The sequence below is a fragment of the Ostrea edulis genome, chromosome 5 (assembly GCF_947568905.1).
Source record: "Ostrea edulis chromosome 5, xbOstEdul1.1, whole genome shotgun sequence".
Classification (NCBI taxonomy): Eukaryota; Metazoa; Mollusca; class Bivalvia; order Ostreida; family Ostreidae; genus Ostrea; species Ostrea edulis.
In genome coordinates, this window is record NC_079168.1 from 6113214 (window position 1) to 6138433 (window position 25220).

Here is a 25220-nt window from a genome sequence, read left to right on the forward strand (position 1 = left end):
ATATTGTTTAATGTCCTGCTCAAGAATATTTCACTCATATGGAGATGTCACCACTGCTGGTGAAGGGCTGCAAAATTTAGGCCTATGCTCGGCGCTTATGGCCATTGAGCAAAAAGGGATCTTTATCGTGCTACACCTGCTGTGACACGGGGCCTCTGTTTTTGCATGAGTCTTATCCGAAGGACCATCCCATTTAGTTTAGTACTGAGGTCCTATTCTCACCCAGATCCCCATGGGATTAAAATGAAATAAGTTAGATATAAGTATATAGTTACATGTACATTGCAAATGTACCTCAAATTAATCTTGCATTAAATGTAAGGTCTATTTCATATATATTTCAATCATTTTTCATGAGAATATTTTATAATTACGTGTATGATATGGTGTTCCTCAAGTCGATATTTATAATTACAAATTCAAAAATAACTGGTGTTCTCTTCGAATATTAGCTAAATCACAAGTTTACATCAATCATTGACCTTTTATGTCTAATCTTGGGAACCAGCTAGTACAGGAACCAATATATACAGAAGCCAATAAGTGCCAGGAAAAAGAATTGTTTAACTGGCGGACGCCTCCTGATTTATATGGTGGAGGCTTCTTGATTTAACTGATGGACGCCTCTTGATTTATCTGGCAGCCACCTCTTGATTTATCTGCAGGCAGCCGCCACTTGCAGAGATAGTATGGCTCATTTTGATTTATCTTTACTCGCCTCAAGCATCTTGCTTTATAAATGTATATAAATGCTACTTTAGATGAAATATTTTCTTAAGGTATTCTTCTCATGGGGATAGGGGTTAGAATAGAATCAGTCCTCAGCTATCGACCGTGTCCCAAGAAAGGTCATCTGGTGGGCCCTGCGAAAGTTGGGAGTTACGGCATGGCTGGTTCAAGTGGTGACGTCTATGTACACCAATGTTCGTAGTATGGTACAAGTCGGCAACAGCTACAGCGATGAATTTGAAGTTAGAGTGGGCATCCATCAAGGATCGGTCTTAAGTCCCCTTCTATTCATCATTGTCCTCGAGGCTCTATCACTAGAATTTCGCACCAGCTGCCCGTGGGAGCTCCTATATGCTGACGACCTGGCAATAATTGATACCTTGCTTGAATCACTCAAGGAATGTCTGGACAGATAAAAGAGTAGCATGGAGGAGAAGAGTCTCAGAGTGAACATGGGTAAGACCAAGGTCATGATCGCTGGTCCCAACCTCAACTTAATGAGGAAAACAGGCAAACACCCTTGTTCTGTATGTCTGAGTGGAACAGGCAGCAACTCAATCCTCTGCGCACACTGTTCAAAATGGGTGCACAAAAAGTGCAGTGGCATAGAGGGCCCTCTCAAAGCAGACCCTCACTATAAGTGCTTGTGCTGCGCTGTTGAGGCAAGACCAATAGATGGCAGACCAATGACGGAGGTTGGTATTGGTGACAGCACGCTTGAAGTAGTGACAGACTTTTGCTACCTGGGCGACATGCTGTCATCAGGTGGAGGCTGTGAACTCGCAGCAGCTACACGTTGCAAGGCTGCCTGGAAACAGTTTAGAGAGCTACTACCAATCCTAACCAACAAGCACCTACCAACAGCTACTAGAGGGCTTGTCTACTCCTCATGTGTCAGAAGTGTGCTTATGTATGGCTCCGAAACTTGGGCTATTTCTGCTAACACTAAAAAGAAATTGCAGCGTAACGACAAGGCAATGATAAGATGGATCTGTTTGGTGAAGCCTGAACAAACCATTCTGTTTGAATCCCTCCTCGCTCAAGTCAACTTAAAAAGCCTCGCAAACATCATGCAGAAGAGCAGACTGCGTTGGCTGCATGGGGCACGTTGAGCGCAGCACTGGCTGGATTGCTCAAGTCCGACAACTGAACGTACCAGCGGAGAGGACCACTGGCAGACCCAAACTGTCTTGGGAGGATGTCGTGAAGCGGGATAGGAAAACCCTGGGTATGGATTCCGTCAACCCTCATCACAGACAGGAATGGAGAGGAAGGCTTAGATCGAGACTGGACAGTCAGGCCCCACCCTCAATAGAGGATGGCCTGATCAACAAATAAACTGGATATGATGATGAGTACCCCTTGCTTGTCGCAAGAGGTGACTGAATGGGGTACGTGGTCCTTCAAATGAGACCACAAAAACCAAGGCCCCGTGTCACAGCAGGTATGGCACGATAAAGATCCCTCCCTGCTCAAAGGCCGTAAACGCAGAGCATAGGCCCCCCTTTTTTTTTAATTAGATTTTTTATTTTTACAAAGGGCAGATAACTCTTCAAAAAGTTTCAAGTGTAAAAAGCATTTACCAGATATGTAAAACTTCATCAACTTCACTAGCTACCATCATTATTTGACATTAAACATTTATTTTGATTTTAATATTCAAAATTGTTCATTATCCTTTCGTTCTACATTGTATACCTTGAATTAAAACAATTACTTAAAGTGACCTTGAACTTTACACTCTTGAAAACCGTGCGATGGTGACCCAGTTCTTTGTGTAAAGTTACATCATCTAAAAGTTCGATAAAAATGAATAGCAAATGATTCTACCACAAACACTGTATGCAAAATGCCACTCTTGAATGAGTCTTCCGACGACCTTGACCTCTACCTGTAACTTCAAAAACAAACAGTATGCAACTGTTCGTTATCTTCACCTTTCATGTAACCTAAGGATATCACGATATCATTAACACAAAGCCAAACAAATGCACACAGAACGGACAGTTTATTGAATATCCTTTGCAACTCTTTTTAAACTAACCTTCCAATTGATATGTGAACGAATCTTCATACGTACGGTTTAATTAAGTTAGTTTTCAGGTACACTTCCGGTAATTTGTTTTTCTCCTGGAGTGGAGGATAAGGATTATTCAGGTGTCAGCAGCCTTCGAAGTTGTTTATTTTGTGATTTAAAGCATGACTAAAAAAACAAGCAATGTGAATTGGTATGTAGAAGTTTGAAATTGCACCGAAGCATTGGTTTCACGGGATCTGCAGCCGTTAAGCGGTAAGTAAACTTGCAGAGTGGAGACATCAAACTAAATTTCAGTGGACGATTGATGATGCGTTTCGTCATCACCGTGAGTCAGGCCACAACAATGACGGTAGTGATATAAATGTATCTAACTTAAGATGCAGTGTAGCAGAATTTAAGCAAGAGTGGTTCGAAATTCATTGGGGAACGTCGAACTCGGAAGATAAATTATTTACTGATGCATCGACTAGTATCTACTGAACTGTTAGAAATGCACTGTTTTTCTTATAAATGATTGTCTTTTGTAAGATATTCGTTTAAATTAAGATATAAAGTGCCCAGCGCAATATTTTAATCTGAGCTATATTCAATGTGTGTAGTTTCTTTCCTTTAATATATCTTGTATATATATACAATATGTATCTGCTTTCTGATACACATTAGGCAGAATTATATGGTTCTAAACTTAAATGGATATAAAGAGAATCTAGATGACAGATTTTATTTGCATTGATTAACTCTTCCATATGATAGTTAGGTACTTTGATATATAAGAAAGTAAAGTGAGTACGAAAAGAACGTAAAGTGTGTACAAAAAGAACATGATTTAATATCTACCTAAAATAAATTAAAAAAAACTTATAGTACATCGGTTAAACCAATCAAACCAAGGTTAATCCCACACCCTTGACATTTTGATCTATGAATAAAGTTCAAATATTTTTACTTCTTTTAATATGTTTACCGTCATATGCCAGTAGTATAAAATTCAACACCAAAAATGGATGTGTGACTTTATTTGTTTTTTAGAAAACCAAATTGTTTCCATACAGGAATTCTGTATATATTTGGGGTCATTCTTCAACAATACCCCACAATCTACTGACTGTTCATATATAATGTCCCAACACTCAAGACTTTATAGACTTTCAAATTGGACTTTTATGCTTTTTTAATGATCTAAGTCTTTCCAATTGAATTTTGGTCATAAAGATAAAATTTCTTGGTAAAATTTTCACAAAAGTATCAATTTATTGGTACTTAAAAATCTTTCATTAAATTGTTAAGTGGCTGTTATCTAATTGGTTGAATCCAAATATCCTTTGGAAATGCTGATTAATTGATGCACAAGATTTGTTATAATTTGATATAATAATTTAAAAAATAATTTTTCCAATTTTTCAGAAAACAAATCTACTGAGTATGGTATTGCGAAAACATTTTTCCAGATATTCATAGAGTCAAATCTGCTTTTTTTTTTTTTTTTATATTGAAAACCATTATTTTCTTTAAAATTGTCCTTGCCTCTGCTGACCCTCATTTTTATTTTGCAACGTGGTTTACTTTCCATTCTGTATTGTTAACTAATTAATTGCCTTCACCTTGTATATTAACTTTCATTTTGTTTTCGAAATATTGATGATCAAGTAATTATTTATGTTCATGACCTATGTCGTATACATTGTACTCGTATGTGATTTGGATAGTAGAAGTTGAAGAAGATGAAAATTTTAACAAAATTAATTATTATTGAATTTAATAATAGTTTTTTAACTGACCCTGCATTTGTAGAAAAGGTGAAAGACACAATTCAAAAAGTTAAAAAACAATACTTGGAAACGGAAGATGGTGAAAACAACCAATCCTCAGACTTTATCAATTATAGTATATTTCTAGAAGTTCTTTTGATGGAAATAAGGGGAACTGCTATTTCTTACTCTTCATACAAGAAAAAGGAAAGGGACAAACTAGAGAATTCTTTAATCAAAGAAATAGATCAGGCTCTTGAATTTGAACAAGAAATTAATACAGATTTAGTTCAACAACAAAAAACTGCCCTACAAGATTTAAGAAATAAAAAACTACAAGGGCATGTTATAAGGTCAAGGGCAAAATGGATTGAAGAAGGAGAAAAACCGTCAAAGTATTTCTGTAATATGGAGTCTCGTAATTATTTAAACAAAACGATAAAAAAAGTAAAATTAGAAGGCAACCAAATCATATATGATCAGTCAGAAATTTTAAGACAAGTCAAAAATTTTTACCAAACACTATATACTAGCAGAGATCATATGCTAATAGATATATCTATTGAAGACATTATTAAATCAAGTGAAGTAAGGAAGCTGCCGGATCAACATACAGTAGAGAATCTTGAAAAAAACATAGATGAAAGGGAAGTGCTTCATGTATTAAAAAATATGAAAAATAACAAATCTCCAGGAAGTGATGGGTTTATAGTAGAATTCTTTAAAAAAATTTTGGAAAGATTTAAAAATATACATAGTACAATCAAACAATAACATATTTGTTCAAAAGGAGCTCCTTATTTCACAAAGATCTCATGTTTGCCAAAAGGCGACAAACCCAGGCATTTCTTGAAAAACTGGCGTCCAATAACTCTTTTGAATGTCTTGTATAAATCATATCAGGATGTATAAGCTACAGAACTAAACCTATCCTAGATTATCTAATATCAGATACTCAAACAGGCTTCCTGAAAGGAAGATATATAGGAGAAAACACTCGGTTTATATAGGATATTTGATGTCATTCACAGAAAATAGACATATTCAAGGATTACTAGTACTTCTTAATTTTGAAAAGGCTATTGATTCAATTTCTTGGTCTTTTCTTTACAAAACTCTATAAAATATTTTGGTTTTGGGAAATATATGTTAGAATGGGTTAAGATCTTGAATGCAAATTTCAAAGCCTTACAGTTTTACAAGGCGGTTTCCTATCAGAACAGTTCAATGTTGAACAGGGTTGCCGACAAGGGGATCCTGTTGCACCTTATCTTTTTCTCCTTTGTGTAGAAATCCTGGCTGAAGAAATCCTGGTATTGTGATAAATGATACAGAACATAAACTCTCTCAGTATGCTGATGACACTTCTCTTGATGGTACACCAAAGTCTTTATTTGCTGCTCTTGATGGTACACCAATGTCTTTATTTGCTGCCCTTGATACTATTGAATTTTTCTCAAAATTCTCAGGACATAAAATAAATAGTTCAAAAACTAAAATTATCTGGATTGGATCAAAAAAAAATTTCTGATGAAGTGTTTCATCATTCTAGATGGAAACTGGACTGGGGATGCACCAATTTCAATTTATTAGGTATACATTTTTCGGTAGAATTAGACAAAATCATTGAACTAAATTATGGAATTCAGATACCCAAAATAAAAGCTATGATACAACAGTGGAGAAGAAGGATTCTAACACCAATAGGTTGAGTAACAGTTGTTAAGACCCTTCTTATGCCAAAACTGAATCACCTTTTCATTTCTCTACCAACACCTAAAAAAGAAACTATTTTATCATTAAGTAAAGAGTTATTTCAATTCATTTGGAAAATGCTAAAACAGATAAAGTTAAAAGAACAACTGTTACCCAAGACTATTTGGTAGGGGGTCTTAAAATGGTTGATATTACTAAGTTTATTATGTCTCTGAAATGTTCATGGATAAAAAGGCTAACTACAAGTGACTCTAAGCCATGGTTAGATATTTTCATTGCTATTAATGGTCGAGATATTATAAACAAAATTTTTGATTTTGGAAATGCATTTATTTCAGATTACGTGGTAAAAGAAAATAATGCCTTTTGGCAAGATGTCTTTATAATTCTTGGTTAACAGTAATGAAAGTTAGGGAGAGGAAAATAAATGAAAATAATTTTCTTTGTACCCCGCTATGGTACAACTCATATGTTAAGGTGGGAAATAAAGGTTTCATTATAAAAACATGGTACGAGAAAGGTATATCAGTTGTTGGTGATCTATTTGCTGTTGTCTGTAAATGCTTTTTAACAAAGATATAATCTTGAGTATGTATGTACATGCAATACAACAGTGTTATAAGTGCCATTTCAGATTTTATGAAAACAATGTCCGACTCCATTAAAAGAAACTCTGTCAAAATAGTATGTAAACCTTTTATACCTTTTTACTATGATTCAATTATATTGTATGAGAAATGTACAAAAGTCATATATAGGCTTTTAAATGAGAACTATACTGATCTCCTAACTCAATTTCCAAGTGGAACTCTGAATTATTTCCTCATAGCTAAGAATACAAGAATTGTTGGTGAAAGAATGTTTTTAAGGTTTGTTTCAAAACAACAACTGATTCTACAGTTCAGTGGCTACAGTATAGAATTCTTCCTGTTAATTACTATCTAAAGAGAATCAACCTCATAAGTTCTGATACCTGCATGTACTTTTTGTAAACAAGCTGTTGAGACTATACAACATATTTTTATTGATTGTGAAAAAATTATGTCATTATGGAGTAATTTTAGTTTACATATATATGTAAAAACCAAAGAAAGAGTTGGGTTGAATGTGCAAAATGTGTTATTTGGTGATCTTCCACTCACAAAAAGAAACAAAGTACTAATTTTTTTTATCCTTTACACAAAACAGTATATTTTTTCTAGTCTAAAACAGAACAAACTACCAAATATATATGGGTTATTATCTCACTTGAAATTCAAATTCAACATTGAAAAGCATATTGCTATTCAAAACAGTGATGTATATATAGATTTGAAAAATCATGGTCATTATGGAAAAATATTTTTGATTTTTAACCCGTTATCTACTTGTATCACATATATGCAAATTTTAAAGCAACAAAACAACTCTATATAGACTTTACATAAGGGTGTGTGTGTGTATGTGCATGCTTATAGGTATAAGTGGAAATAGCAATGCAAATCATTCTTTGTTATAAATCTATATGTATCTGACTTAATGATGAAAAAAAATGTACAGTGTAAATAAAAAAAAAATTAAAAAAATTAATGAACATCAGATGGAAGTGGAAAGTTTTATAAAGCAAGCTATTTCTAGAGGATTGGTTTTAGCCAGCTGGGAGAATTTTTACAATGCTGATGCATAATATTTTTTTTTACGAAATCAGATTGAAATTGGCCATCAATGAATCAAACATTGAATTAAAGACCTACAAATTTTGCTATTCAACGTCATGATTGCAATTTGTCGTTTTACTCCTAATTAGTATTAAAAGCATATCAAGTTTGATAACAATTGCAATTACACAAATTTCTTTTCTACCTGTATACCCTAATTTTCTTCATAAACTACATCTCGATCAGATTATCATTACTCTATTTGTAACAAAAGTCACCAACAGGTTTGTGCGGAATGTATATCATTTTATTTACCACAATATAATCATCAGTCATCTGTGTTTTAAGTGTTTACGATCACTTTTGTAATTTGCCATAATTCTTCACCCGGTATTTAACACAAATATTGCTTAATGGGGCGTTTAAATTGTGTATTGTTATGATAGATTTCTTCCTGAGATGTGGCCAGCGATGTATTAAATTGGATGTCATAAACAATGCTTAGCTGAAAGAGTTAAACGAGATTACTGTTTACCTGATTTTACTTATAGTTTCTCACAGTATGTTCAGAAATGAAATGTTGATTCGAAGTCTTGGACATATATACATACATATACAGTTATGATTGATACACGTGATAAACATGAAAAAGGTACCGGTGTTTCTAGCTGTTCATCAACATTGTAACAGTAGGATGCTCCTGGTGATGTATCAGGGCTATAGTGTGTGTTTACTGTCCAGCAATGTCATATGTGTGTAATTACTAGTTACAAGCATTTAGATGAATGTGATGAGAGGGTGGCAGTAAATGCCTTACCTTCCAGAATACAATATTTAGTCAACATCTAAGTCAGCACTCTCTCAAATTTATATGAATGCATGATTTGATTTTGTAGGCATATAAATTTCGAAAGCTATACTTTTGCATTGTGTTACGAAGTACATGTATGTATACATGTATGTAAATTCAGAAATATATTTGGGTTGCTTGATAAATTTTTACATTGTCATTGCAGGGTTTTATTCAGCTTTTAGATGTTACCACATATTGTTGCTTAATATTAAATCTGGGACACCTCAATGTCTATACCGGTCTCCTCAATATTTATATTCTCTACTTCTCAATGTTTATACTGGGTCTCCTCAATATTTATACTGGTCTCCTCAATATATATACTGGGTCTCCTTAATATTTATACTGGAACTCCTCAATATTTATACTGGGACTCAATATTTATACTGGAACTCCTCAATATATATACTGGGTCTCCTTAATATTTATACTGGTCTCCTCAATATTTATACTGCATGGGTCTCCTCAATAAATACTGGTATTTCCATAGATATGGGTCACGTGACTGTTATTTTGTGGAATACTTTGTCAGATTTGCTCTAAAAGTCATATTGTATGCTGTCTAATTACCTTGGATTAGAGTACTGGAGATTATGTAAACGGGTTGACATGCATTAGGTGATTAATCAATCGATCGACTGAATTCAGGATCATCAATGTCAACACATTCCATCAGTGAATAAAGTTACTGATGCTGATTAATACCGGTAATTGTTCTGCATAAAGAGGGTCATTAGTGTGGGTCTTAATGTGAAGTTGGAATTTTCTGTAATTAATTCTTATGGATTTATAATAATTTTATATCACAAATAGTGAAAGGGATGGGACAGCAGGCATAGCATATTTTAACCCCCTCCCAGAAATTAAAATTGAATATAGTAATGTGAAGCAGGCCTTTACTACGTACATGTTTGATGTTAAGTGCATGACTTTTACTGTAATTAAATCTGATATGAAATGGGCCTTAACTGTAATTAAGTCTGATGTGAAGTGGGCCTTAACTGTAATTAAATCTGATGTGAAGTGGGCTTTAACTGTAATTAAATCTGATGTGAAGTGGGCCTTAACTGTAATTAAATATGCTGTGAAGTGGGCCTTAACTGTAATTAAATATGCTGTGAAGTGGGCCTTAACTGTAATTAAATCTGCTGTTAAGTAGGCCGTAACTAACTGTAATTAAATCTGCTGTGAAATGGGCCTTAACTGTAATTAAATCTGATGTGAAGTGGGCCTTAACTGTACAGTAATGAAATCTGCTGTGCAGTGGGCCTTAACTGTAATGAAATCTGCTGTGCAGTGGGCCTTAACTGCAATGAAATATGCTGTGCAGTGGGCATTAGCTGTAATTAAGTCTGATGTGCAGTGGGCCTTTACTGTAATTAAATCTGATCTGCAGTGGGCCTTAACTGTAATTAAATCTGATCTGCAGCAGGCCTTAACTGTAATTAAATCTGAGATGTGAAGTGGACCTTATAACTGTAATTAAGTCTGATATGAAGTGGGCCTTAACTGTAATTATAATCTGCTGTGGTGTGGACCTCAACTGTAATTAAATCTGCTGTGCAATGGACCTCAACTGTAATTATAAATCTGATGTGAAGTGGGCCTTAACTGTAATTAAGTCTGATATGAAGTGGACCTTAACTGTAATTATAATCTGATGTGAAGTGGGCCGTAACTGTACTTAAATATGCTGTGAAGTGGGCCTTAACTGTAATTATAATCTGATGTGAAGTGGGCCTTAACTGTAATTAAGTCTGATATGAAGTGGGCATTAACTGTAATTATAATCTGATGTGAAGTGGGCCTTCACTGTAATTAAGTCTGATGTGAAGTGGGTCTTGACTGTAATTAAATTTGATGTTAAGGGCTTTTTCTTTAATCAATATGTGAAGTGGGAATTTTCTGTAATTAAATTTGATGTGAATGGGCCTAAATTACTGTATGTCTGATCAACAACAACAGACTCAACATGTGTAACTTTATCAACATCAGACTCTCAACAAGTGTAACTTATCAACATCAAACACACAACATTAATGTATCTTAATCATCAACAGACTCTCAACATGTGTAACTTAATCAATGTCAGACCCTCAACAAGTGTAACTAAATCAACTTCAGACTCTCAATGTGTGTACTTAAATCAACAACAGGCTTTCAACAACTGTAATTTATTCAACAGCAAACTCACAAGATGTGTAACAATCTGCTGCAGACATCAGATTCACAATATGTCTAACAAAATCATCAACATCATCATCAACAACAGACTCTCAACAAGTGTAACTTAATCATCAACAGACTCTCAACATGTGTAAATTAATCAACAAATTACTCTCAACATGTGTAACTTAATCCTCAACAGACTCACAACACGTGTAACTTAATCAACAACAAAATCTCAACATGTGTAACTAAATCAACAACATACTCTCAACATCTGTAACTAAATCATCAACATCACACCCACAAAATGTGTAGCTTTATCATCAACCAAATCTCAACATGTGTGACTTAATCAACAACAGACTTTCAACATGTGTAACTTAATCCTCAACAGACTCAACATGTGTAACTTAACATCATGCAGACTCACAATATGTCTATTAACTAAATCATCAACATCATCATCAACAACAGACTCTCAATGTCTAGCTGAATGACATCATCATCATCAGACTCTCCATGTGTGTAACTAGTAAATTATCAACACAATCTCAACATGTAATGAAATCAACATCAACATTTGCAATCAGTGATAATGAATCTCTGTGCCTCAGAAGCATTAAATATGCATTACAATAGAATATTTAGAAGAAAGAAAAAAACCCAATAAAAATCAATGTGAACCTGCGAATATCACTGCCATGGACTGCTTGTCTATATATCATCAGACACTGGGGGTCTCTCAGGATCACAGAACAACTTGTCTTGCTGTCTGGTAGATTGATATCAAGGGATGACCCCTCTCTTCAAATCTCTCAATGGCAAATTGAAAAAGTCTTACACCAGAAAAAGAAATTAAATCTGGCAGACAAAACATCCTGCATGAGGAGGATGGATTCGCATTTTAATTGTCTGTGGAGTCGCACTCTGTTTGATTATAAATATGATTTGGCTGCTGTGAGTAATTCCGCCATGTAATCTGAAGAATTTTGCAATTATTATATTTTTTTCTCGTGCATTCTGTCGACAGGGAATTAATTATTTATTACACGTATTGATACTACATTGTAATGGAAAGAATATGTTTCAAAATTGATGTCATTTTTATTTTGTTAATTTTGACATTTTGGAAATTATATGATAATTACAGAATTCTCAAGGGATTAACATAGAGTGATTAGTGGAAGTTTTGACAGCTAGGACACATTATGTAGACAGTGTAGAAAGTTTGTAATTTTCAAGTGACATTGCCTTCTAGTAAAACAAAGCTCATGTTTACATACTTGATATATGGAAGAGCTCCAGTTTTAAGAGAGGGAAGTTTCATTTACAATTTCCACATGTTGATAGTGTGGGGACTAATCATAACTGTTAATCAATAAAACTCTTTCATACAATATGTGATTAGACATACATTTCATCTGGTGAGCTCGGGGTCGGAAGGTTTCATTTTTGACTTGTTTTTGTAGTGTCCTGAGATGCCCCAGACTCGGGTGCGCAGGTAAGCGGAATGGAAAAGAAACAGGCCCTGCAGAGTTTCGTCGACAGTACGGGGCTGGAGCCGGATATTGCAGCCAATATTTTATCTGGTAGGACCCAACAAGTAACACCTTACAAGCCCAGAGCTCGATCTGTTCATCTTCAAACACAACTGATAGCCTTCTTGTTTTCACTTCCTCTTTTATCTTTCCTGTGTTATGTAATACACCAGAGAATAGTTTCAGAAAGTTTTCTGCCTTTTTTATCAACCGTGTCTGACTTGGAATATTTTTTTATGTTCATTAGATAGAAACATATCAAGCTCAATTTGTAATGAATATCGTTAAGTGAAGATGAGTTTGTAATTAGCTTCTGCATGCAATTATTTTGTCAATGAAACATTCTTACCACAGGGTGTGTAATAGAATTTGTAGATGCATTTATATTAGGTTATTGATGGCACTAATAGTCATGTTTTTAAAGTCCAGCAGTGAGTCATCTCTTCTTTGCTAGCAGCTGATTTGGTATTTTACAGAGGTGAACTGGGATGTGAGGCGGGGTCTTTTGAGGTTTGAGGAATACATCAGAATGGGACGGATTAAGCCTGAATATCCCCCTCCCCAGGTGTCAGTAGGGAGGGTAGGTCCCTCCCACAGGCCCCCAGGGAGGTCAGTCCAACCAGGTGAGAAAACCGTTTATATAGGTTACATATTACATGACATGGCCTCCAGTTGTATAGTACGTGTAGAATGAGTTTATCAATTACAGTAGATGCATTATGCATGTATTTTTTTTTTTAAACTTTCATTTCTGAGTGTGGCTTATTATCAGGTGTTGCCTATCTTCTGAGATAAAAGCATTCATTAATGTGTTGATGTTGTTTTTGTGGAGATAAACACATACAACCCCACAGCGCGTAATGGAGTCACCCAAATGATAAACTATTTAATGGGTATAATGATAATTCATGAATTGCGTATACTGTAAAATCGTTATATTTTGTGGAGACTCAGTTTAAAATTTATCGGTACCCCTATAACAGCGTATTGTTCCTAACATTAAATTAATTTGTATCTCACAAATTTCAAACCACAAGGAAATTATTCACGATAATTATATTTAATGTATCAATGTAAAGAATCTATTATTCAAGTTGAGGAAGAAGTTAGTTTCCTTCTAGCAAACTCAAGTCAGAAAATATTGTTCACGCCTGGCTTTCTCGAAAGAAACTTAAGTTGAAACTTGGACTTAAATCAGAGATTTACTCAAATTAAATTGACTCCACAAGTAAGAGTAAATTCAAATTTAAGTTCGAAATTTTTTCGAGAAATCCAAGTCTGATATTGCGATCAATAACACTTTACAGAAGATAAACTACATCACATGTTCTGATTACATGATTTATAATAGATGAATAGTTATTGAACCCTGCAGTTTGTTCAAAATCAGTGTTTCCATGTGTTTGAAAGTAGTCGGTGTATAGTTTGATAAATTTTGGTCTTGCTGCAGACCCTCTACCTTTGACTCTCTACTTTGGGTATCAGACATAAGTATTCGGTAAATTGTCTATTGTATTCGGGTGCCTCAGCATTTCTGATTTTGGCCGGACACAGTTCTCTATATGATTGATTTGTTTGCCCCTTTTCTAACAAGAGACATTGTGTGTTCATCTGTCCCTTTTACAAGTCTTCACAATACTCGGGTTAAAAAAAATATCAACATATGAGTTTTACCAACTAAGACTCCGAAAACCATAAAAATCTACCACCATGTCACTGTGTGATGTCATAATATCAGATCAAAGTTATGTTGACATCACAATGCAGGTCTAGCTAATTAAAATCCAGAGACCAGCCCTGATTATACACCAGGCCAAAGAATTAGTAACACTCACAGGGTATCGGAAGAATTAGTACCACTCACAGGGTATCGGAAGAATTAGTACCACTCACAGGGTATCGGAAGAATTAGTACCACTCACAGGGTATCGGAAGAATTAGTACCACTCACAGGGTATCGGAAGAATTAGTACCACTCACAGGGTATCGGAAGAATTAGTACCACTCACAGGGTATCGGAAGGATATATCCTTTATCAGGTTACATCTGAATGACATTGTACCATTTATCAGGTAATGAAACCAGCGTTACTCTCTGTAGGTACGCAGTGGGCAGACCCGTATGGGGAGGTCAGAAATCCCCCCATGGAACGCGTCATCCCAATTGAACGGATGCCAGACAAAGGTAAGATTTTTCTCTCCAATACGCATGTAGCAAAGAGGATGATAATAGGCCAAAACTGTTTGATATTTTTTCATACAGAACTGTGTGAACAGTGATATTGCCATGTAAATTTGTTGATTTACCTGAGACATTCATATGTTGAAGGATATCATTACTGATACAGTGTGATAAGTTAAATTACAATTAATATATCAGATTGCTCACAAATATCAGACAGCCAAAGGTAAATTTCTTCAACTGAACAAACAAGAGACTGACATCACAGCAATGTTTTAAAGTAATGAGATTGAGCCTTTATAGGAGTGTGTGTCTGTGTGATACAGTTACATCAGTGTGAACTTGTACTCCTACGCATTCCAAAACATTGCTCATTTTTAAAATTTATTTTTGTCCCCAGCTTTAATGAATCCCGAGGAGGTTATTTTGAATTTGTCTGTCTGTTGATTTTCAGATGATATTTCAAATACTGTATGAAGTTTAGCAAAGAAACTTAAGTGGAGTAGTCTCTATGACTAAAAATTGTCCCCATTAATTTAGGTCAAAGTCACCAACCAAACTTTTGTGACAGAATTGTACATGGAATTTTTTTTTAAACGACTTAAGGTTGACAATGATTGCATTTCAGGTCAGAAAGTCAAGGTCACTTGACTGGGTCACATATTGTTAGACGTTAATTCTAGATGACCTGAGCCTTAGCAATGGAAAGATGAAGAGTTGCCTCTTATTGAGTTTAGGCTTAAAGCTGAACAAAGTCACTGGCTCAGTGTTAAGGAAGTACTCAGTGTTAAGGAAGTATTCAGTGTTAGGAAGTACTCAGTGTTAAGGAAGTACTCATTGTTAAGGAAGTACTCATTGTTAGGAAATACTCAGTGTTAGGAAATACTCAGTGTTAGGAAGTACTCAGTGTTAAGGAAGTGCTCAGTGTTAAGGAAGTACTCAGTGTTAAGGAAGTACTCTGTGTTAAGGAAGTACTCTGTGTTAGAAAATACTCAGTTGTAAGGAAGTACTCAGTGTTAAGGAAATACTCAGTGTTAAGGAAGTACTCAGTGTTAGGAAGTACTCAGTGTTAAGGAAGTACTCAGTGTTAAGGATTAGTGCTCAGTGTTAGGAAATACTCAGTGTTAAGGAAGTACTCAGTGTTAAGGAAGTACTCAGTGTTAAGGAAGTATTCAGTGCTAAGGAAGTACTCAGTGTTAGGAAGTACTCAGTGTTAGGAAATACTCAGTGTTTATACTCAGTGTTAAGGAAATACTCAGTGTTAAGGAAGAACTCAGTGTTAAGGAAGTACTCAGTGTTAAGGAAATACTCAGTGTTAAGGAAGTACTCAGTGTTAAGGAAATACTCAGTGTTAAGGAAGTACTCAGTGTTAGGAAATACTCAGTGTTAATACTCAGTGTTAAGGAAATACTCAGTGTTTGGAAATACTCAGTGTTAAGGAAGTACTCAGTGTTAAGGAAATACTCAGTGTTAAGGAAGTACTCAGTGTTAAGGAAGTACTCAGTGTTAAGGAAATACTCAGTGCTAAGGAAGTACTCAGTGTTAGGAAATACTCAGTGCTAAGGAAGTACTCAGTGCTAAGGAAGTACTCAGTGTTAAGGAAGTACTCAGTGTTAAGGAAGTGCTCAGTGTGAAGGATGTATTTGCAGATGATACTGATTAAGATTTGGAAAAAAATATATAGGAAGAGTCTCTAGCTATCATAAAAGGAGTACCTCCATCAGTTTTAATATGCAAATGTCAAGGCCACCAGTTCACATAAGATGACAAATTGTCCCAAGATACGCTCACATAAGATAAATAATTGTCCCAGGATAAGCTCACGTAAGATAAATAATTGTCTCAGGATAAGCTTACATAAGATAAATAATTGTCCAGGATGAGCTTACATAAGATAAATAATTGTCTCAGGATAAGCTTACATAAGATAAATAATTGTCTCAGGATAAGCTCACGTAAGATAAATAATTGTCCAGGATGAGCTTACATAAGATAAATAATTGTCCCAGGATAAGCTTACATAAGATAAATAATTGTCTCAGGATAAGCTCACGTAAGATAAATAATTGTCCAGGATGAGCTTACATAAGATAAATAATTGTCCCAGGATAAGCTTACATAAGATGAATAATTGTCCAGGATGAGCTTACATAAGATGAATAATTGTCCTAGGATAAGCTCACATAAGATGAATAATTGTCCCAGGATAAGCTTACATAAGATAAATAATTGTCCTAGGATAAGCTCACATAAGATGAATAATTGTCCCAGGATAAGCTTACATATTAAGATAAATAATTGTCCCAGGATAAGCTTACATAAGATAAATAATTGTCCAGGATGAGCTTACATAAGATAAATAATTGTCCCAGGATAAGCTTACATAAGATAAATAATTGTCTCAGGATAAGCTTACATAAGAGAAATAATTGTCTCGGGATAAGCTTACATAAGATAAATAATTGTCCAGGATGAGCTTACATAAGAGAAATAATTGTCCCAGGATAAGCTCACATAAGATGAATAATTGTCCCAGGATAAGCTTACATAAGATAAATAATTGTCCCAGGATAAGATTACATAAGATAAATAATTGTCTCAGGATAAGCTTACAGAAGATAAATAATTGTCCAGGATGAGCTTACATAAGATAAATAATTGTCTCAGGATAAGTTTACACATAAATAATTGTCCCAGGATAAGCTTACAGAAGATAAATGATTGTTCCAGGATAATTTCTCTAATATTCTGTTTTTCTGTTACAGCACAGATTTTTCAAATGAAGGGTCTTCATAATATGTTTCCTCCTTTAAAAAGCACTATTAAATCGAATACTTGAAGCAGGGGACATAAATTCTGTGAATTAGCTTGTTTTTTTTTTATTTGTTTAATGTATCATTTTATTTTCTATGGTAGAGTTTTAGAAGAAAATGATGTATTTGCTTTTAAAATCTCACTGGATCATCATCCTGTGAATATATTTGTGACTTACATTTCAGGTCACAGTGTGGTTATTCCTGTGAATTCGTCACAACATACAGTTCAGCACCACTCAATGTTGAACCCTCGCCTTTCTGCTCCTCCTGAAGTGGCTTCCAAATCTCTGGCTCACTCGAGGCTTACTGGTCCTCCTCCCATTAGTGCTAACCCCCCAGGGCCCAACTTAATGGGACACCATCCAAGGTCTTCTGGTCCTCAGCAACTAGTTAATAATAAACCCACCGTGGGCTCATCACAGCTGGGCTGTACCAAGTCAAATACTTACATACAAAATTGTAGTACGTCCACCACTCAGCCCCAGAGTGGTACTAATTCAGGTACTCCGGCACTAGTAGGTGTAAAGACATACAGTCCCGAAGATACGAGGCCCTCCGTCATATCAGGCAGCAACAGAGAACCAGTCAAGACTACCAGCACAGCCAAGTCTAACACAATTTCTACAAACAAGAAGCCAGTTGCACCTTCACAGCCAACCACCCTACAAACAGTTAGATCCACACCTGTGAGTGGCCAGACTGCTCCAACAGTTACAAATCCAACCAAAAAGTCACCACCAATTGACACAAAGACAATGACACCTTCTCCAACAGCTTGTAAGTCGGGATCTAATCAGATGATTTAATGTAAATGTGGAAACATTAGGTATTGTGGAGGCCCATCGAAAACACAATTTATATTGTTTTAATGTTTAGAACCCATCAGGGATTGAAATTAGCTTATGCCTGTAAGTCCAAGACTTGTGAATATCGTTATATGTCAGCTCATTATTCTTAGTAAACTTCCAGAAATCGATATCATTTTTGGTTCAGAGTCTAGGTGATTACAATTGAAGTCATGAGTATGTTTATTGATTAAAACATTAAAAAACAATTATATTCAAAGATTCTGTTGAAAGTAATTGATTGAAAGTCACAACAATTGACATTTGTCTGTTTATATAAGATGTTGTCAGTTGAAAGCCCTTTTCAAAAACCAAAAATCTGAGATGGAGGCATCCAAGAAAGAAAAGGACAGAAATTACTGCAAAACAAAAGAGAGAGAATTCCCCCACATCTGATTTTATTATGTATTAGATATTGACTCATATTGATCATATGGACTAGTAGAATTTTCTGTAATGGATTAGTAAAATCCAATATCTCAAAGTGAACTGTTCAATAGCTTTTCATGTTGTAGTGCATGTAGTATTTATGAGTAATCATAATTTTGTTTATGCTGATGAAGATATTGATTTTTTGCAGCTCCCCGACCTCTGAAGCGAGGATTCTCTAAGATTGTGGAGAATGAGTCTCTGGTGAACATGGCCAGGCAGGGACTGATGGATGACATCACAGAGGACAGCCATGACCACATGTTTGTGCAGACCTTTATCCTGCCGGACCTGACGGTCTTCTCAGCAGACTACCGAGCCTTTCTAGAGAAAGACTTAATAGAAACTTCAACCTTGGTGTCCCTGGAACAAGCTGGTATACAATACAGCTACAGAATTACAGTCACTATGCACAACAGTGACACAGAATTACAGTCACTGTGCACAACAGTGACACAAAATTACAGTTACTATACACAACACAGAATTACTGTCACTATATACAACACAGAATTACAGTCACTATATACAACACTAGCACAGAATTACAGTCACTATATACAACACTAGCACAGAATTACAGTCACTATATACAACAGTGACACAGAATTACAGTCACTATATACAACAGTAACACAGAATTACACTCACTATACACAACAGTAACACAGAATTACACTCGCTATACACAACAGTAACACAGAATTACAGTCACTATATACAACACTAGCACAGAATTACAGTCACTATATACAACAGTGACACAGAATTACAGTCACTATATACAACATTAGCACAGAATTACAGTCACTATACACAACAGTAACACAGAATTACAGTCACTATATACAACACTAGCACAGAATTACACTCACTATACACAACAATAACACAGAATTACACTCACTATACACAACAGTAACACAGAATTACACTCACTATATACAACACTAGCACATAATTACAGTCACTATATACAACAGTGACACAGAATTACAGTCACTATATACAACAGTAACACAGAATTACAGTCACTATATACAACATTAGCACAGAATTACAGTCACTGCACACAACAGTAACACAGAATTACAGTCGCTGCACACAACAGTAACACAGAATTACAGTCACTATACACAACAGTAACACAGAATTACAGTCACTATACACAACAGTAACACAGAATTACAGTCACTATATACAACACAGAATTACAGTCACTATATACAACACTAGCACAGAATTACAGTCACTATATACAACAGTGACACAAAATTACAGTCACTATATACAACAGTAACACAGAATTACAGTCACTGCACACAACAGTAACACAGAATTACAGTCACTATATACAACAGTAACACAGAATTACAATCACTATATACAACAGTAACACAGAATTACAGTCACTATACACAACAGTAACACAGAATTACAGTCACTATACACAACAGTAACACAGAATTACAATCACTATATACAACAGTGACACAGAATTACAGTCACTATATACAACAATAACACAGAATTACAGTCACTATATACAACAGAAACACAGAATTACAATCACTATATACAACAGTAACACAGAATTACAGTCACTATACACAACAGTAACACAGAATTACAGTCACTATATACAACACAGAGTTACAGTCACTATATACAACAGTGACACAGAATTACAGTCACTATATTCAACAGTAACAGAGAATTACAGTCACTGCACACAACAGTAACACAGAATTACAATCACTATATACAACAGTAACACAGAATTACAGTCACTATATACAACAGTAACACAGAATTAGTCACTGAACACAACAGTAACACAAAATTACAGTCACTATACACAACAGAAACACAGAATTACAGTCACTATATACAACAGTAATACAGAAGTAGTCACTGTACACAACAGTAACACAGAATTACAGTCATTGTGTACAGCAGTACCACCCCATTAAGGTAGTGCTCAGCCATTTTAGTAATTCTTCAAAACACAGTACAGTACCCGCAACGTTATTCTTGACATTCCTATTGTGCTCTATCGTGTGTGTATTGTATCGTGCGTGTATCATATTGTATCGTGCGTGTATCCTATCCTATCGTGTATCAGGTTTTCCGTTTTCTATCGTATTTTGCGTTTATCAGGTCTATCGTGTATCGTATTTTGCGTGTATCAGGTTTTCCGTTTATCGTGAAAATCATTTATCGTGTAGCTTCGGAAACTATCGGGATCTTACATTAAATCTAATGAAAAAGTACGATACTTTCTGAAAGCTTTATTCGTTTTGTTAAAGAAGCTATTTTTAGGAATCGAGGAAAGACAGCCGAGCAGCAAACCGAGGACAGTAAATCTGAAAGCTCCTTCATCTGAAGTTCATAAGCATTTGCTTGTCTAGAAACTATTATTTGCAATTAACACTAACAGAGAAATAGAAAGTTCCAATTTGAAAGGAAAAGTCAGTAAATTACATTGTTTATTACATATACTTTAATAACGATTCTTTTATTTCTGATTTTTTCACCTGTATTCTACTTATGTACCAACTACTGAACTTGTGCGCATCCTTATATCTGATTTTGTGTATCACCCATGTTTTGACAACAAACATTCTCAGGGACATTGTGTTTCACACATTTAGAAGATTAAGTTTTAAAAGAGGCAAGGGTGTTGTATCTCCCAAAATTCTGCTCAACTGAGCACGATTCAGCTGTCATCGTTGTTTTTATTTTCACTAGTACACATGTACAAATAGTTGTACGTGTAAATACTGGAAATTTATGCTGGTTTTGATGATTATTTGAATTTTTTACGTACTAAACACAAAATTATTTAAGCATTTCAAAATTGCGAATTTAAAACAAGCAGGGTTTTGTTTATGTTTTTTTTATATACTAGTTTATTTATTTTTTGTTAACAAAATATCAATTCAAATAAATATGTTCCAATTCTTATGACTATCAATTATCACTCACTGTGTAGAAATATCTAACATATGAGCATATGGTGTAGTGCAGTGAATTTTTTGAAAGCGGTCGTTATGAAAATAAATGTAGTTGTTGAATGAGCTGTGAACTTAGAGCTTAATGCAAAATAACCCCCCTCCTCAATACACACAAAATATTACTTGGTTTTATTTCATATTCAAGATAATAGATATTAGAATAAGAGAGATATTGAAGAATGTCACTACATTATATTACATTTAGTTAATTCCCTGTATATTTTATAGATTAAACATTAGGCGACAATATAAGTTTTAGAATCATTGGCTGAGAAAATTGATATAGATATCAAATAATGAGTTAAATGCCGTATATAGTTTAGTTTTCTGATTTTAGCTGTGATGGCGTAAAAAAAAATGAATAAATAGAATTTAAAAAAAAACGTACGACGGTGGATTAAAGAAATTATACGTTTTAGGTATATAATGGATATTGAAATCCTTTAATACTATTATCAACATAATGTAATTATATTGTAGGTATCAAAATTTCGTTCTGTCTAAATAGTTTCTAAATTTACAACATTTCTATCAGGTTTTCCATTTATCGTGAAGATCGTTTATCGTGTTTTGCGTTTATCAGGTCTATCGTGAAGATCGTTTATCAGGTTTTGCGTTTATCAGGTTTACTGTGTATCCTATCGTATCATGTGTGTATCCTATCCTATCATGCATGTATCGTGTTCTATCGTTTATCATGTCAAGAATAACGTTGCGGGTACTGTATCATAATCTGTGTACAATGTTACAATTCATTAACCTTAGCTAACTTAAGTCCTGTTTCCAAAAATTAAAATGGAATATAGAACAGGGATAGGAAATTGTGTCTGACATGTTATTTTCTTGCATTTTCTAGGTCGCCTTAATTGGTGGGCTGAGATGGGAATCTGTCAGCGACTGTTGCCAATGGCAACCACGGGGGACGGGAACTGTCTTCTACATGCCGCTTCTCTTGGTATGTCAGAATTGTGAGAATATCATATTAATTCAGTAGTTCTTCAGATCAAATTAACTCCTAAACAATGCACATACAATGTTTAATCTATAAATATGTTTAACAACTCCTAAACAATGCACATACAATGTTTAATCTATAAATATGTTTAACAATGCACATACAATGTTTAATCTATAAATATGTTAAACAATGCACATACAATGTTTAATCTATAAATATGTTTAACAATGCACATACAATGTTTAATCTATAAATATGTTTAACAATGCACATACAATGTTTAATCTATAAATGTGTTTAACAGCAATGTGGGGTATCCATGATCGTCAGTTGATGTTGAGGAGAGAACTCCATGAGACTCTGACGGGGAAGTCGTACCGACACGCCCTGTACCGGAGGTGGCGCTGGCAGCAGACTGCCCAAAACAGAGAGGTATGAGCTGTGTAGTTTATGTTCACTTAGTAAGACATATAGATGCTTATCTCCTAATGTACGTAGTGAGATTGAGATACACATATCTCATGATGAACACAGTGAGATTGAGATACACAGATCTTATGATGAACACAGTGAGATTGAGATACACAGATCTCATGATAACACAGTGAGATTGAGATACACAGATCTCCTGATGAACACAGTGAGATTGAGATACACAGATCTCATGATGAACACAGTGAGATTGAGATACACAGATCTCATGATAACACAGTGAGATTGAGATACATAGATCTCATGGTGAACACAGTGAGATTGAGATACACAGATCTCATGATAACACAGTGAGATTGAGATACACAGATCTCATGATAACACAGTGAGATTGAGATACACAGATCTCATGGTGAACACAGTGAGATTGAGATACACAGATCTCCTGATGAACACAGTGAGATTGAGATACACAGATCTCATGGTGAACACAGTGAGATTGAGATACACAGATCTCATGATGAACACAGTGTGATTGAGATACACAGATCTTATGATGAACACAGTGAGATTGAGATACACAGATCTCATGATGAACACAGTGTGATTGAGATACACAGATCTCATGGTGAACACAGTGAGATTGAGATACACAGATCTCATGATAACACAGTGAGATTGAGATACACAGATCTCATGGTGAACACAGTGAGATTGAGATACACAGATCTCCTGATGAACACAGTGAGATTGAGATACACAGATCTCGTGGTGAACACAGTGTGATTGAGATACACAGATCTCATGATAACACAGTGAGATTGAGATACACAGATCTTGTGATGAACACAGTGAGATTGAGATACACAGATCTCCTGATGAACACAGTGAGATTGAGATACACAGATCTCCTGATGAACACAGTGAGATTGAGATACACAGATCTCATGGTGAACACAGTGGAGTTACCTTTTGAACATACACTGTACAGGATATAAGTGCTGTATTGAAGGCGTGTGTATTCTGTGTATGTTGTATATATACATGTAGCTTGTGAACTTGCTGATAGTTTACACTTTGTCAGAGTAGACTACATTTTCTTCACTCTTTTAAGATATTCTATGTGTTATATGTATGATAAAGTCTCGTCACTGTAACTAAGATCGACTGAATTAAATTATCCAGTTTTACAGTACTCAAGGACAGTCTGCACTTCGCCTGTAGTAGGTGCACTTTGTATGTATCGTAAATATTATTTTCTTTGTCATATTTTTGTATATTTCATATATAGACCATCATGTATATAACTCGTAGCTTCTTGTTTGTTCCGAAGGACGTAGAACGCCGGAGGTAAGGCAGGGGGAGATCACTCAGAGACTATAGACAGAACTTCCTGTATCCCATAGTTATCAGAACTCTAATTCACTAAATTTCTGCTGTTTTCTGTATCAGCTAAGAAACCTCAGTTCTGGCTGTTTGTGCATTGTGTATGTAATTCTCACACTTTATATTAAACCACTGCTTATCCAGATGTCTTGTATTTATCTGTGAATTTGGGATTGTAAATTGAGAACAATAGACTTGGGAATATAAATTTGGGATTGTATAATGGGAGCAATGGATTTTGGACTATAAATTTGGGATTGTAAGTTTGGGATTATAAATTTGGGATTGTAAGTTTGGGACTTTAGATTTGGGATTGTAAGTTGGGGACTTTAGATTTGGAGCTATGAATTTGGGACTACATATATATAGAAGGAGATTATAAGTTTAGAACTACACATGTAGATATTTTTTAAAATATAAATTGCAAGCAATAATTTTTGAGCTATGAATCTGGGACAACAGATTTTGGATTTTAGATTTGGGACTATGAATTTTGAACATTTGAAATCAATTATCCAAAACCTCTATTTTAGGATGCTCTAGTAGTTTATTTCTCAAAGTTATCTTCTCTATCAAAATTTGATTAATCCGCATCTTATACAGATCTCATCTTTTGAGATGTTTAAGATACTTACTTTAGAAATACATTACCTGTAGCTTAACCAATTGTATCATGCAACACACTTATGAGACCAAGTGCATTATAATTGTTGAATGAAGAACATGTA

The 25220-nt window shown here is 34.9% G+C and overlaps 1 protein-coding gene across 3 annotated transcripts in view; it reads left to right on the forward strand.

Moving 5' to 3' along the window:
• The first annotated feature begins 279 nt into the window (after window positions 1–279).
• The window catches only part of LOC125649545 (OTU domain-containing protein 7B-like), a 32010-nt gene continuing 7069 nt past the window's right edge, over window positions 280–25220 (forward strand). Inside the window, exons 1-8 of one of the 3 annotated variants that reach the window (XM_048877155.2) lie at window positions 280–687; window positions 12360–12479; window positions 12905–13051; window positions 14529–14612; window positions 17609–18202; window positions 18851–19075; window positions 22573–22671; window positions 22979–23106. In XM_048877155.2, the coding sequence (XP_048733112.2) occupies window positions 12401–12479; window positions 12905–13051; window positions 14529–14612; window positions 17609–18202; window positions 18851–19075; window positions 22573–22671; window positions 22979–23106 (1356 nt within the window). In that variant the 5' untranslated portion in view covers window positions 280–687; window positions 12360–12400. Of the gene's footprint in view, window positions 688–2819; window positions 3020–3141; window positions 3291–12359; window positions 12480–12904; window positions 13052–14528; window positions 14613–17608; window positions 18203–18850; window positions 19076–22572; window positions 22672–22978; window positions 23107–25220 lie in introns of those variants that run through there. The other 2 variants (XM_048877154.2, XM_056167113.1) reach the window with 2 other exon arrangements.